This window comes from Solanum pennellii, chromosome 7, assembly GCF_001406875.1.
Source record: "Solanum pennellii chromosome 7, SPENNV200".
Taxonomy (NCBI): domain Eukaryota; kingdom Viridiplantae; phylum Streptophyta; class Magnoliopsida; order Solanales; family Solanaceae; genus Solanum; species Solanum pennellii.
The window spans coordinates 74,529,632-74,544,620 of NC_028643.1; the positions used below are offsets into that span (position 1 = coordinate 74,529,632).

At 35.5% G+C, this 14,989-nt stretch overlaps 3 protein-coding genes and 1 pseudogene across 3 annotated transcripts; 1 reads left to right on the forward strand and 3 right to left on the reverse strand.

Annotated features, from left to right (window-relative positions):
* The first annotated feature begins 10 nt into the window (after positions 1-10).
* On the forward strand, positions 11-2,196 carry LOC107025271 (annotated as a pseudogene).
* Positions 2,197-3,121: 925 nt separating this feature from the next.
* Positions 3,122-5,630, reverse strand: LOC107026150 (cytochrome P450 CYP72A219-like). The gene is made up of 5 exons (XM_015227016.2): positions 5,328-5,630; positions 4,847-5,067; positions 4,500-4,744; positions 4,008-4,392; positions 3,122-3,717 (listed from the first exon to the last, which is right to left on the reverse strand). Exons 1-5 carry the CDS (start codon positions 5,614-5,616, stop codon positions 3,292-3,294), a joined length of 1,566 nt encoding a protein of 521 aa, XP_015082502.2. The 5' UTR covers positions 5,617-5,630; the 3' UTR covers positions 3,122-3,291.
* Positions 5,631-8,032: 2,402 nt separating this feature from the next.
* Positions 8,033-9,491, reverse strand: LOC107026155 (cytochrome P450 CYP72A219-like). The gene is made up of 3 exons (XM_027918427.1): positions 9,235-9,491; positions 8,747-9,128; positions 8,033-8,458 (listed from the first exon to the last, which is right to left on the reverse strand). Exons 1-3 carry the CDS (start codon positions 9,474-9,476, stop codon positions 8,033-8,035), a joined length of 1,050 nt encoding a protein of 349 aa, XP_027774228.1. The 5' UTR covers positions 9,477-9,491.
* A 2,806-nt stretch (positions 9,492-12,297) lies between these two features.
* LOC107026153 (cytochrome P450 CYP72A219-like) lies at positions 12,298-14,837 on the reverse strand. Its single transcript, XM_015227019.2, has 5 exons — positions 14,395-14,837; positions 13,876-14,096; positions 13,527-13,771; positions 13,036-13,420; positions 12,298-12,953 (listed from the first exon to the last, which is right to left on the reverse strand). Exons 1-5 carry the CDS (start codon positions 14,669-14,671, stop codon positions 12,528-12,530), a joined length of 1,554 nt encoding a protein of 517 aa, XP_015082505.1. The 5' UTR covers positions 14,672-14,837; the 3' UTR covers positions 12,298-12,527.
* Positions 14,838-14,989: the final 152 nt, after the last annotated feature.

Sequence of the window (14,989 nt, forward strand, 5' to 3'; positions counted from 1 at the left end):
TACATAATAAGCAAGAAGAAGAAGAAAAAGAAGACAGAGCGGAGTAGCAACTAGTGAACCGATTCATATAATCTTTCTATTAGCTTTGTCTTTGTTCAGAAAGCAATGATGGAAGAACATAGACAATGTTTTGCTATCTTTTTCTTTGTTTATATTCTCTTCTGTTCTTCACAATTCGCGATATCTCAACGTTTAGTGAGTTTCATTTCCGGTGTTCCCACTTTGTGGATCAACATGCCATCCATTGGGAGTATTTACAGTAAAAACATCCTTAATTATACACCTATCCTTCTGGAAGGAAATGCCAGTATACAATTCCTCTATGGCTTCTCTTGCAGTTTCGATCACACAGAATGCTTTCTTGGTATCTTGTTAGTATCATACAACAGCACTGGTGAGACCATTTATATAGAGGGGGGACAGTTAGTTTGGTCTGCTAATCGAGACCATCCAGTGCAAGTCAATGCAACCTTGGAACTAGGCCGAGATGGCAACTTGGTGTTGGCAGACTCTGATGGCACTCTTGTTTGGTCCACTAATACTACTGGAAAATCTGTTTCGGGCTTAAACTTGACAGAAATGGGGAATCTCGTGCTCTTTGATACGACCAACCGCACAGTTTGGCAGTCTTTTGATCATCCTACAGATTGTTTGCTCCCCGGGCAGAATTTGGTTTCTGGTCAGAAGCTAACAGCAAGCGTTTCAGCAAACAATTCAAGTCAAGGTTTATTTTCTCTTACTGTTCTCAATGGAAGCTTAGCCACATACATAGATTCTGATCCACCTCAGTATTACTACACTTCAGATAATCCCGATAGTCTTTATTACAGTTTTGATGGTCAATCCCTTACTGCTTTACAATACCCTCCTACATCAATAGCTCAATACATACAGCTTGGGCATGATGGACATTTACGCGCATACCGATTGGACAACCTTGAAAACAGTAGGTTCGGCATTAATTGGAAAGTGGTAGATGACATTTTGACAACCCCCGACTGTGGCTACCCAATGGTGTGTGGGAGATACAGCATTTGTGCAAACGGAGGACAATGTACTTGTCCAGCTGAAGTTAACTTCTTCAAACCATTGCATGAGAGGAATCCAGATCTCGGATGCACTGAGCTGACACCCATTTCTTGTGACTCTTTGCAGTATCATAGTCTTGTAGAGCTAAAGAATACTGACTATTTCTCATTACGGTTAAATGATGAATTGAACTCGAGCATATTTTGGCTTGAGGGGAAAAAGATTGAAGATTGCAAAAAGGCGTGTATGAGTAACTGTTCTTGCAAAGCTGCTGTTTATAATTCGTATTTGGATGTGAGTCTACGAGGGAACTGTTTATTATTGAATGAAGTCTTCTCTCTCATAGACGGTGCAACAAGAACCTCAGTTTTTCTTAAGGTGCAAAATTCCTCAAATGCATCAGTCATTTCCCCTAGACAGAAATCGTCTTTCAAAGTTATCATAGGATGTACTTTGATTGGGATAATTTTGGTTCTTTCAGTTTGCTCTGCTTTTTCCAAAAAGAGGTCGGAGAAACGCAAAGCTGGTGGTTTTCTGGATCTAGAACCAATCTTACCAGGAATCCTAACTCGATTCTCTTACAATGGGCTGAAAATAATTACACAAGATTTCAGCAGAATGCTCGGGAAAGGAGGATTTGGCTCTGTATATGAAGGAATTTGGACTGGTCCCAAACTGATGAAGAAGATGTCCATTTGCTAACTGTTTTTACGAGAAAAGCAGAACAAGAGCAGCTCACAGATATGGTTGACAGAAACGAGGATATGCAGCTCCACAGAGAAGCAGTGACAGAAATGATGAGCCTTGCTGCGTGGTGTCTACAGGCCGATTTCTCCAAGAGGCCTTCCATGTCATTGGTGGTTAAGGCACTCGAAGGTTTGGTGACTGTTGAAACCAACTTAGATTATAATTTCAGAAATGTACCTAAGGTTGGGCAGGCAACAAACCGAGGGAAGCCTCTATCAGCTCAAAATTGCCATCAGTTTTATCGGGACCGAGGTAAACAATATCTAGCACAAGTTCTTATGGTGTATTAGATTACAATTCATGAATGTAATATTCAGCAACTTTGCATTAGATTTTTGTTTGAGTTTCATGTTAGTATCATGTAAAAGCTCCTTAATTCATACGCGACAGGCGATATAATATTGCATTAGCTTTTCCTCATTTTCTGTAAGGGAAGTATCAAGACTCGAGAACATCATGAATAGGATATCAAGGGCCAGATGCACTGACAATTACAGAAACAAAAATTTATCTTAAACGTGATTATATGGTATTCGCACTGTAAAAATAAATTCAGTTTAGATTGGGAAAAGATTCAAATATGTCATGAAACTATTAAAAATGACGCATTTATGTCATATGTTAAAAGTTGGCTCATCTATACAAAAATATATCTAGTTCAGCAAAGCCATTTATGCCACGTTCCCTCATTGTTAGTAACAATTTGTAACATTGCTTGGAATTACATGGAATGTAGTAGACATTCTTAAATTGCACTTTGTCTCGAGATATGACGAGGCATAAACACTGTCTTGCAATATGAGTTATTTGCTTATGTTGATCAAACTTTTGTCACCACCAGTCATGTGATTGGAACATCCTGAATCAACGATCTAGTCATTTTTATAATCACCAAGCATTCGTTATTTGACCTGGTAGCCCTCCCTGTGTATTCAGCAGTACTGTTCCACTATCAGTGAAACAGGGCAGAAAATGCTGAAAGATGTGATAAGTCGCAAAAATCTTTGGCGGAGACGTTAGCCAAGTTTTATCCTTGTCAATATAGAAAAGATGACTTGCCAATTCAATGCAATGATGAAGGTATTGAGTATGTAGAAACCTAGTCGATGCGGATCTTGCTGAATTTCTCAATAAAAGACCTCAGAATGAGCTATTTGATGATCTTGAGAATGTGTGAAAATAAATTCGACCATCAAAATAATAAGCCCAATTTTTTAAAAAATCATAAAAATATTTCTCACTTCCGTTAGACCAAAAGGATATACCTGGTCATTTGCGTATCGATAGGGTTATATGTTAGTCAATTTTATAACGAGAGTATATCAGCACTAAATCGCAAAGTTGAGAAGTACGTAAGGCTCTTTTCTCTATACTAAAAAGCAAATGGGTCTAACAGAAGGTCGGCCCAAAAGTGACCGGCCCAGCTCAAAGAAGGTCAACAACATTGATAACAATTCAATACTACAATGTTGAAATAGGAAAAGAGCAATTTCTTAAATATGAGCAACATCCATTTCAAAGTTTGCGCATAAGCAGAGGAGCACCATACTGTGGATGAATAGTAATTGTTGAAGATGGAGCATGTGTATAAGACGGAGAGAGCTCGAACGAGAATTTTTGTAGTATCATTGCTATTGCTAGTTTTGCTTCCATCATTGCAAAGTTTTGTCCGATGCAAACTCGAGGTCCCCCGGAAAATGGAATAAACGAGTAGTGTCCTTTGGTTGCCTTTGACACTCCTTCACTGAACCTTTCTGGTTTGAATTCATTCGCGTTTTCACCCCATAATTCCTTGTCATAATGAATTAATACTGTGGGAATAAAGAGTAGCACTCCAGCTGGTAGACTCAGCTCCCCTAATTTGACTTCATGTTTGTTCCTTCTACGATATGTTGCTACTGGAGGGAAGAGCCTTAACGTCTCGTGCAAGATCATCGTCACCTATATATGGAAAGAAACATGTATTGCATAAGTTGGAAGTAGAATTAGTTCACTTCTTACAAAATTTAGATGTCATGTCTTCCTAATATATTTTAATCTCCTAGTAATTGCCCCTATGAGACTGAAATAGGACGATACAAAATGTGTTCTATCTGCTCTCAGTTGGAACAATTTGGCATCAATGATGGGCAAGACGATTTAACAGCTACTTATTTTATCTTGATTTTATAATGTTATTCATCTTTGAAATTTGATCTATTTTAAGTTGTCTTACATAACAAACTACTTACAATTTTGAGGCGACTTAGTCCTTCCAAATTTGGTTTTTCATTTCCGAAGACCTGCAAAGCCTCTTCTCTGGCACGTGCTTGCCACTCTGGGTGTAGGCACAACAAAATCATTGTCCAGACGAGCAACACTGCAGTGGTCTCTTGTCCAGCAAAATAGAAAAACTTGCATTCATCAATGACTTCAGTTGTTGTCATTCCGAAATCTTTGCTTCCATGTTGTTCGATTTCTTTCATATTGGATTCAAGTAATATGCCTAATAAGTCATTTTTACTAGTCTCCCCTGCTTCCATTGCCCTCAATCTTTTGTCGATGATACGCCTAATCGTTGTTTGGACTTGCTTTTCGATTTCCAACATTCTCTTGTTCCTTTTAGTAGGCAAGAACCTAACAAAACAAATTTAGATCCAAACAAGAAAAGACTTTATAGTTGAAAGTAATGAACATGTCATTTTCAATATATTACATAGAAATTCACAAATAAATTGTTATACCTTGATCCTGGTATATAAATTGTACGACTTATTTCCATTACATGCTCAGCTTGTTCTTTTTGAAGTTCAAATACTATTCTCCCTTCTTCAAAGCTACTCCCAAATGCAGTTCGAGAAATGATTTCAGCGGTCATTAATTGAAGGTCTGGCCATACATCGAGCTCGACTGATGTTTCCTTTGGAACAATATTCTCCCATTTGCTTATCATTTCACTACAACTCTGATAAAATGCAGGCAACATATGCTGTACAAAACAAATTAATTGGAAAAACCAGTAATAGTTATTAGTAGTAGAGCTTCGTGTTTGCTAAATTTAGTAGTAATTAGAATATGAAGTGAATATAACCTTTAACTTCTCAACTTGGAAAACAGGATTGATGATTTTTCGGTGTTTGGCCCATTTATCTTCCTCAAGCTTCAGAATACCTACAGCCAAGAACTTGGAAAATGGATTGGGATGAGTATCCTTTTGGTACACATAATTCTTTGTGAAAATCTCCTTTACATGTTCAGGATCTGTGATCAACACTATTGGACATGGGCCTTGCCACACAAAAGAACTTTTACCTGAGAGAAATCCATTTCCGATTAGAAAAAAAAAGGCATAATTCATAAACACTCCAACTGAAGTCCAACTTATTAAAATTCATAAATTCCAAATCTTGGATCTGTCTCTACGTGAGAGTTCTCGACCCCTTGGATGGAGCTAGGGTACCAAAAAATTATTCATCTGGATCCTCTTTATAAAAAAAAAAATCACACTAGATATATACAAGAATATTAAAAAACATTAATTCTTTTAAAGACGAAGAATAAAAGAAACATACCATTTTTGTTGATGGAGTCAATGAAAAAAGGGATGAGCCTTTGAGCTATATCATCGGAGAAATTGATGGGCTTAGATCTAGCTTCATTCAGTTTATTTGTGATTTCGTTCAAATCGCCATAGAATAATTTGTATGGATTTCCCTTAAGACCACTCTTTCTTAAGTATTTTTCAAGTTTCTTTGGCTTAAACCATGCCCAATTCAACACTCTCCATGTATATACCAACAAAATTGCAACACAAAGTGCTTCTATAATACTGTTGTAAGAAATCTCCATAAAATTAATCATAGTCTTCTTTCTAGCAGTTTTCTTTCACAAGAAATAACAAAGAGGGGAAGTTAGCTAATTATGTAACTTTGTAATAACATTGTTGGATACGCCTCCTCTCCATTTCCCGAAATTCTTTCTTTGACTGGAACGTGGCGTAGGTTAGATTTAATGCTAAAAGTTAATTAACCAAAGAAAGTCCTTGACTATGGTTCAAATAATAAATACATGTTTAGTTCCAAATATTATTGTAATATCATAATTTTAGCACCAAAATTTGTATTTTTATCCCTAAATCTAGTAAAAAATAATAGAAAAAAAATACATAAATATTCCCTTAAATTGGTATCTATGCCCTTCAACTTTGGGTGTGCACTAGTAGACACTTAAATTTGTATAAAATTAAACAAGTATACACACACATCTTACCTGACATAATACACATAGGACGCCGCATAGGACACAAAATTGTCATGTATGATGTCACAGAAGAAGAATGTGTCTATTTGTTTAGTTTTATACAAGTTTAAGTGTCTATTTGTGCACACTCAAAGTTGGAGGGTATAGATGCAAGCTGGAGCCAAGTAACGGGCATATTTATGCATTATACCTAATTCCTGTAAATTGTTCCCTAAATACAAAAAAAAAATCCTCTAAAAATGGTAAGGTTGTACGTACTGTTCTGTCAAATCCCATGGAGGGTTCCATAAAGATTTCACAAAATTTTTATTCGAAAGTCACATCACCAAAATATTCATGGGTTAACACACGAAATACTGAGAAAATCGTCAAATTTTTGTAAATTGGACTCTAAATGCCCAAAATCTCTCTAAAAATTGTGAGATTGTACGAACTGCTCCACCAACTCCCGACGAAGGGTTTCATAAAATCTTTCAGAAGTCATATAACCAAATATTGTCGGCTAACACACACGAAAAACTAAGAAAAATCACCAAATTCCAGTAACTTGACCCCTAAATGCCCAAAAATCACTCTATAAATGGTGTGATTGTACTTATTACACCCTCAACTCCCGATGAAGGGTTCTATTAAGATTTTGCAAAAAAATTCATCCGGAATCCATAGTACCAAAATATTCATGTGCTAACATACACAAAAACTAAGAAGATTGCTCAATTTATATATATTGGTCCCTAAATACCCAAAAATAACTCTAAAATTACGTACTGCTCCCCAACTCCGTACCGATGGTTTGATAAAGATCTGATAAAAAATGTGTCTCGAAGCTATACCACAAAAATATTCATGTGCTGATACACATGAAAAATCGAGAAAATTGCCTAATCCTGCGAATTAGTCCCTTAATGCCCCAAAATAACTCTAGAAATGGTGAGATTGTACTTACTGCCCCCCCCCCCAAACTCTCTACGGAGGGTTCCATAAAGGTTTCGCAAAAAAATCGACTAAAAGTCATATCACCAAAATATTCATGTGCTAACATATACGTAAACTGAAAAAATTGTATGATTCCTATATACTGGTCCCCAAATACCCAAAAATTACTCAAAAAATAGTGAGACTCTACGTACTGCTTCCCAACTCCATATGATGGGTTTAATAAAGGTTCCACAGGGAAATTATCCAAAAGCCATATTACAAAAATATTCATGTGTGTTAACTGAGAAAATTGCATAATCATGTTATTTGACCCCTAAATTCCCAAAAATAATTGGCAAAATGGTGAGATTGTACTTACTGCTCCTCCAACTCTCTACGGATAGTTCCATAAAAAGTTTCACAATTTTTTTTCTCAAAGTCATATCACCAAAATATTCATGGGCTAATTAATATAGAAGAAAAAATGAGAAAATATCCTAATTCATGTAAATTGGACTCTAAATGCCCAAAAATTACTCGAAAAATGGTGACATTGTACGTAACTGCTCCCCCGACTCCTTACAGAGGGTTCCATAAAGGATTCGCAAAAAAGTTTTTTCGGAAGATATATTACCAAAATATTCATGTACTGACAGCACACAAGAAAAGAGTTTTGGACGTTGAATACTAGTTTTATACCGTAGTATTTACCCACATCTTGGTTTGGTATAAACACAAGGGTGCGATTCATGAAATTTTGCTGATTTAATCAGATTTTCTCCTTATAAGTAGAAAAAAACTTGCAGGACTGAGAGAAAACAATCTATATGTACAAGACATAAAGGCTTGACTTGCATAAATAGGAACCGCTGATGTAAACTCTTCACGAGACACAATGGAGTATTATAACAAGTTTAAACTGATTTACCCACGGAAGAAATGTGAAACGAAAGTGAACATGAACATTGATATCAATTCAAAACTGCAATGTTGAAATAGGAAAAGAGTTATGTCAGCCATAACCGACTAGTTTAGCAGTATTCGAGCTGAAACACGGAGAACACAACACCATTGGTATTAAATATGAGCAACATCCATTTCAAAGTTTGCGCATAAGCAGAGGAGCACCATACTGTGGATGAATAGTAATTGTTAGAATTGGAGCATGTGTACAAGACGGAGAGAGTTCGAAGGAGAACTTTTGTAATATCATTGCTATTGCCATTTTTGCTTCCATCATTGCAAAGTTTTGTCCGATGCAAACTCTAGGTCCCCCACCAAATGGAATAAACGAGACCTGTCCTTTTGTTGCCTTTGACACTCCCTCACTGAATCTTTCTGGTTTGAATTCCTTCGCGTCTTCACCCCATAATTCCGTGTCATAATGAATTAATATTGTGGGTATAATGAGTTGCACTCCAGCTGGTAAACTCAGCTCCCCTAGTTTGACTTCATGTTTGTTCCTTCTACGATACGTTGGTACTGAGGGGAATAGCCTTAACGTCTCATGCAAGATCATTGTCACCTATATATGGAGAGAAGAATGTATTGCATAAGTTGGAAGTAGAATTAGTTCACTTCTTACAAAATTTCGATGTCATACCTTTCCGAGATCTTTTAGTCTCCGAGTAGAAAATGTGGTTTATCTGATCTCAGTGGGAACAATTTGGCATTAATGATGGGCAAAACGATATAAAAACTACTTATATTATCGTTGATTTAACAGTGTTTTTCATCTTTAAAATTCGATCTATGCAGTGATCTTGGGCTATTTTAAGTTGTCTTACATAATCAACTGGTGGAAAGTACTTACAATTTTGAGGCGACTTAGCCCTTCCGAATTTGGTTCATTTCCGAAGACTTGCAACACCTCCTCTCTGGCACGTGCTTGCCACTCTGGATGTAGGCTCAACAAAATCATTGTCCACGCGAGCAACACTGAAGTGGTCTCTTGCCCGGCAAAATAGAATAGCTTACATTCTTCAATCATTTCAGTTGTTGTTATTCCGAAATCTTTGCTTCTGTGTTGTTTAATTTCTCTCATATTGGATTCAAGTAATATGCCTAATAAGTCAGTTTTACTAGCCTCCCCTGCTTCCATTGCCCTCAATCTTTTGTCGATGATACTTCTAATCGTTGTTTGGACTTTATTTTCAATTTCCAGCATTCTTTTGTTCCTTTTAGTAGGCAAGAACCTAACAAAACAAATTTAAAAGCAAACAATAAAAGTGCTTTTAGTAGAAAGTAATGAACATATGGTTTTCGATGTTATGTAGAAATTTCACAAATAAATTGTTGTACCTTGTTCCTGGTATATAAACTGAACGAATTATGTCAATTACATACTCAGCTTGTTCTTTCTGAAGTTCAAATACTATTCTCCCTTCTTCATAGCTACTCCCAAATGCAGTTCGAGAAATGACTTCAGCGGTAATTAATTGAAGGTCTGGCCATACATCGAGCTCGATTGGTGTTTCCTTTGGAATAATCTCCTCCCATTTGCTTATCATTTCACTACAACTCTGATAAAATGCTGGCAACATATGCTGTACAAAACAAATCAATAGGTAAAAGTAGTACTTGTTATTAGTAGGAGAGCTACGTTGTTTGTACGTTATTGCACGCGTGGATATAAATTGACAACTTCATAATGTTAAGACATTTCAATATGCTATCTTAAGTCTTAGGCATGAAAATTTACCAATGTGCGCTAAATCGATTAGTACTAAGAATATGAAGTGAATATAACCTTTAACTTCTCAACTTGGAAAGCAGGTTGGATGATCTTTCGGTGTTTGGCCCATTTGTCTTCCTCGAGCTTCGCAAGACCTAGAGCCAATTTCTTTGCAAATGGATTGGCATGAGTTTGCCTTTGGTACACATAATTCTTTGTCAAAATCTCCTTTACATGTTCAGGTTCTGTGATCAACACTACTGGATATGGGCCTAGCCACACAAAAGAACTTTTACCTGAGAGTAATCCATTTTCGATTAGAAAAAAAAAGAGGCAAATACATCAACAGACACTCAAATTTAATCCCAACTGACAAGTAAGCACTCCGAATACGAGAGTTCACATGTTGACATGTTAACTATACATCTTTTTTACTTTGCCTGATTTGGTGTAAGTCATCAACCATGAATTCATCAGTCAACTATAGACCTGGGAGGAGAAACCACGAAACGTATTGGTTCATGTGAACTAAATAGCTTTTGTACAAATCTTGTATATTATATGTATTTTAGGAACCATACATGTTTGATCGTATATCCATTTATATACACTTAAGGTCCCTATAACTAAAATCCATAAATTTCAAATTTTGGATCTGCCTCTACTGGAGAGTTCACGTCCCTCTCAACTCATGGATGGAGCTAGGGTACAAAAAAGTGATTCGTCTTTATAAAAAATTACACAACATATATACAAGAATAGAAAAAAATTATTCCTTTAAAGAATAAATGAAACATACCGTTTTTGTCGATAGCATTGGCGAAAAAAGGGTTGATTCTTTGAGCTATACCATCGGAGAAATTGATGGGTTTAGATTTGGCTTCATTGAGTTTATTTTTGAGTTCCTTCAAATCTCCATAGAGTAATTTGTATGGATTTCCCTTAAGACCACTTTTTCTCAAGTATTTCTCAAGTTTCTTTGGCCTAAACCATGCCCAATTCAACACTTTCCATGTATATACCAACAAAATTGCAACACAAATTGCTGCTAGAATTGTGTTATAAGAAATCTCCATTAAATTAATAAAATGCTTCCTTTTACTTAGAAAAAAGAGGGGACGTTAGCTAATTTATAACCTTTAAATTTGTTGGATTCGACTCCTTTCCATTTTCCACAAACTCTTGATTTGATTGCTGAGATTTAACTTACCAAAGAAAGTTTTTGACTATGGTTCAAATAATAAATACATTATATATTTAGTTTCAAAAATTATTGTAATCTCACAATCTTAGCAACATATTTATATATTTCCCATAAATATAGTAAAAAATAAAGGCATAATACATTAATATACCTTTTAATTTATTTTTAGAAAAACTTTTAACTTGACTTTGACTGACATCTATGCCCTCCAACTTTAGGTGTACACAATTAGATACTTAAGCTCATATGAAATTGAACATGTAGACACATACATCTACGTGGTATAATACATGTAGAATACTACATCGCACACAAAATTATCATATAAGACGTCACCTAAGACGATTGTGTTTATTTGTTTAGTTTTACTCAAAAGTGATTGAACTCGCTTATCTTTCTTTTTTCCTTTTTGTTTCATTCATTTACTTCATATTAAATTAAAGGTATGAACTATTAAATCTAAATATTACGCACTTTGATTTTTGTTGCACCAAATTTTTTTTTTTTAACTTTGACCTCCAACTTTCATAATGCACAAACAAGCACTTTAACTATCCAACTTTTAAATAAATAAACACATGAGTCCTACATGGCACAATACACGTAGGACATCACGTAGGACAAAAACTGACATGTAGGATGACATGTAGGATATGTGTGTCTATTTTTTCAACTTTATACAAGTTTAAGTGTCTATTTGTGCACATCCAAAGTTGAAGGGCATAAATATAATTTGAAACCAAGTTAAAGGGCACATTTATGTATTATGCCCTTCATAAAATTCTTGGTTACATCACTGCAATAGAGCCATTTCTAAACCAAACTATTAGCGGCAGATGAATTTTGGATCAAACTATTTAGATAAGGACATTTTTAGATCAAACTATCAATGAACTGCATTTTTGTTCGATTTCACATACTGTAAGGGTATTTTTGACCCTTTTCCAATTAAAACAATTGGACGATAAATACTGCATAAAACGAAAAAAAAATCCAAATACAATATCGAATATAATAGATTTGTTAGTCATTCCTCATCCAAAAATGAAGGCTAGACTTCCTCAAAGGCTCAAACTCCTATGTTGAAAAAATTACTTTGAATATACTCTCTCTCATAAAATAAGTGTCATTTTAACAGATCATTTCACACTTATTAAGAAAAATAACAAATAAAAGATATAGTTTACTAAGTTCTCTCTCTTATTAGTTTTTTTTCTTGAGAATCGAGTACTATTAAGAAAAAGTAGTTCTTTAATACAAGGGTGTAGTTTGAAACACAAACTATATTTTGTTTTGATTTCCTGATTCTTCCAACAAAGCGCTTTTGTATACATGATTGTTTTTACATGTTTGATTTCAACGGCTAATTTGAGTTTTAAATATCTCCCTTATACATCTACTTGCTTATCGTTATTAGAGTTTCTTTTATATTGATTGGGATATATGCACTTTTACAACGAGAGTAGATCAATTCCGAATTGCAAAGTTGAGGCATGCGACTCTTTTCCCTTTATTAAAAGCAAATAAGTCGAACAAAAGGTCGGCTCAATAGCAGAATGTTAAAATAGGAAAAGAGCAATTTCTTAAATATGAGCAACATCCATTTAAAGTTTGCGCATAAGGAGAGGAGTACCATACTGTGGACGAAGAGCAAATGATGCAACCGAAATACGGAGAACACAACATCATTGATCTTAAATATCAGCAACATCCATTTCACAGTTTGCGCATAAGCAAAGGAGCACCATACTGTGGTTGAGTAGTAATTATCGCAACTGGAGCATGTGAATAAGACGGAGAGAGTTCGAAAGAGAACTTTTGTAGTATCATTGCTATTGCCATCTTTGCTTCCATCATTGCAAAGTTTTGTCCAATGCAAATCCGAGGTCCCCAGCCAAAGGGAATAAACGAGACCTGTCCTTTTGTTGCGTTTGACACTCCTTCACTGAATCTTTCTGGTTTGAATTCCTTCGCGTCTTCACCCCATAATTCCTTGTCATAATGAATCAAAACTGTGGGTATAAAGAGTAGAACTCCAGCTGGTAGACTTAGCTCCCCTAATTTGACTTCATGTATGTTCCTTCTACGATATGTTGGTACTGGGGGGAATAGCCTTAACGTCTCGTGCAAGATCATTGTCACCTATTTATGGAAAGAAAAATGTATTGCATAAGTTGGGCTATTTTAAATTGTCTTACATAACGAACTTTCCTAAAGTACTTACAATTTTGAGGCGACTTAGTCCTTCTAAATTCGGTTTTTCATTTCCAAAGACCTGCAAAACCTCCTCTCTGGCACGTACTTGCCACTCTGGATGTACGCTCAACAAAATCATTGTCCAGACGAGCAACACTGAAGTAGCCTCTTGTCCAGCAAAATAGAACAACTTGCACTCTTCGATCAACTCAATTGTTGTCATTCCGAAATCCTTGCTTCCGTGTTGTTCAATTTCTTTCATATTGGATTCCAGTAATATGCCTAATAAGTCATTTTTACTAGGCTCCCCTGCTTCCATTGCCCACAATCTTTTATCGATGATACGCCTAATCGTTGTTTGGACTTGCTTTTCGATTTCCAGCATTCTTTTGTTCTTTTTAGTAGGCAAGAACCTAACAAAACAAATATAAAAGCAAACAAGAAAAGTCTTTTGAAGTACAAAGTAGTGAATTTGTGATTTTCCATAGTATGTAGAAATTTCACAAATAATTGTTATACCTCGATCCTGGTATATAAACTGAACGAGTTATGTCAATTACATACTCAGCTTGTTCTTTCTGAAGTTCAAATACTATTCTCCCTTCCTCATAGCTACTCCCAAATGCGGTTCGAGAAATGACTTCACCTGTCATTAATTGAAGGTCTGGCCATACATCGAGCTCGACTGATGTTTCCTTTTGAATAATCTCCTCCCATTTGCTTAGCATTTCAGTACAACTCTGATAAAATGCTGGCAACATATGCTGTACAAAACAAATTAATCGCAAAAACCAGTACTAGAATTATCAGTAGTAGAGCTTCATGTTTGCTAAATTTAGTAGTAATTAGAATATGAAGTGAATATAACCTTTAACTTCTCGACATGGAAAGCAGGATTGATGATTTTTCGGTGTTTGGCCCATTTGTCTTCCTCAAGCAACGCAAGACCTATAGCCAATAACTTGGCAAATGGATTAGGATGAGCTTGCTTTTGATACGCATAGTTCTTTGTGAAAATCTCTTTTACATGTTCAGGATCTGTGATCAACACTATTGGATATGGGCCTAGCCACACAAAAGAACTTTTACCTGAGAGTAATCCGTTCTCGATTAGGAAAAATATAAATAAACACACACTCAAATTTGATCTCAGCTAAGCACAAGTAAGACCAATTATCAACTATGAATTGATAGGGTTAGGAAATTGCAACAGTCAACTATAGTCTATAGATCAGGGGCGGAGCTACCACGGATCTGCCTCTAGGATGGAGCTAGGGGTACCGAAAAGGGGTTCATCAGGATGTTCTCTATAGAAAAATTATACTGTATATATACAAGAACAGAACAAAATTAATTCTTTTAATGACGAAGAATAAAAGAAGCATACCGTTTTTGTTGATGGAGTCGATGAAAAAAGGGACGAGCCTTTGAGCTATATCATCAGAGAAATTGATGGGCTTAGATCTAGCTTCATTCAGTTTATTTGTGAGTTCCTTCGTATCTCCGTAAAGTAATTTGTATGGATTTCCCTTAAGACCACTTTTTCTTAAATATTTTTCAAGTTTCTTTGGCTTAAACCATGCCCAATTCAACACTCTCCATGTATATACCAACAAAGTCACAACACAAATTGCTTCTATAGTTCTGTTGTAAGAAATCTCCATGAAAGTAATAAGACTCTTCTTTCTAGCTGCTTTCTTTCACATAGAAAAAAAGGAAGAGGGGAAGTAAGCTAATTTTGTAACTTTTTATAATAACGTTGTTCGATACGCCTCCTCTCCATTTTCCCCAATTTCTTTCTTGGATTGGGGACATATGGCATATGTTAGGTCTAATTGACCAAACAAAATATCTAATCATGATTTAAATGATAAATATTTAGTTCCAAAAATTTTTGTAATCCCACTGTCTTAGCAATATATTATTTTGTCCATAAATGCAATAAAAAAAAAGAAGACAAATGTCATAGATTTATTTGTCTT

Excerpts from the sequence above, each read along its gene's own strand:
- LOC107026150 (XM_015227016.2), bottom strand. The coding sequence starts at position 5,616 with ATGATTAATTTTATGGAGATTTCTTACAACAGTATTATAGAAGCACTT. Across the intron at positions 4,745-4,846 it reads TCCAAGTTGAGAAGTTAAAG|CATATGTTGCCTGCATTTTA; the intron begins GTTATATTCACT and ends TGTTTTGTACAG. Across the intron at positions 3,718-4,007 it reads GACTAAGTCGCCTCAAAATT|GTGACGATGATCTTGCACGA; the intron begins GTAAGTAGTTTG and ends TTCCATATATAG.
- LOC107026155 (XM_027918427.1), bottom strand. The coding sequence starts at position 9,476 with ATGTTGCCAGCATTTTATCAGAGTTGTAGTGAAATGATAAGCAAATGG. Across the intron at positions 9,129-9,234 it reads GTTTATATACCAGGAACAAG|GTTCTTGCCTACTAAAAGGA; the intron begins GTACAACAATTT and ends TTGTTTTGTTAG. Across the intron at positions 8,459-8,746 it reads GGCTAAGTCGCCTCAAAATT|GTGACAATGATCTTGCATGA; the intron begins GTAAGTACTTTC and ends CTCCATATATAG.
- LOC107026153 (XM_015227019.2), bottom strand. The coding sequence starts at position 14,671 with ATGGAGATTTCTTACAACAGAACTATAGAAGCAATTTGTGTTGTGACT. Across the intron at positions 13,772-13,875 it reads TCCATGTCGAGAAGTTAAAG|CATATGTTGCCAGCATTTTA; the intron begins GTTATATTCACT and ends TGTTTTGTACAG. Across the intron at positions 13,421-13,526 it reads GTTTATATACCAGGATCGAG|GTTCTTGCCTACTAAAAAGA; the intron begins GTATAACAATTA and ends TTGTTTTGTTAG.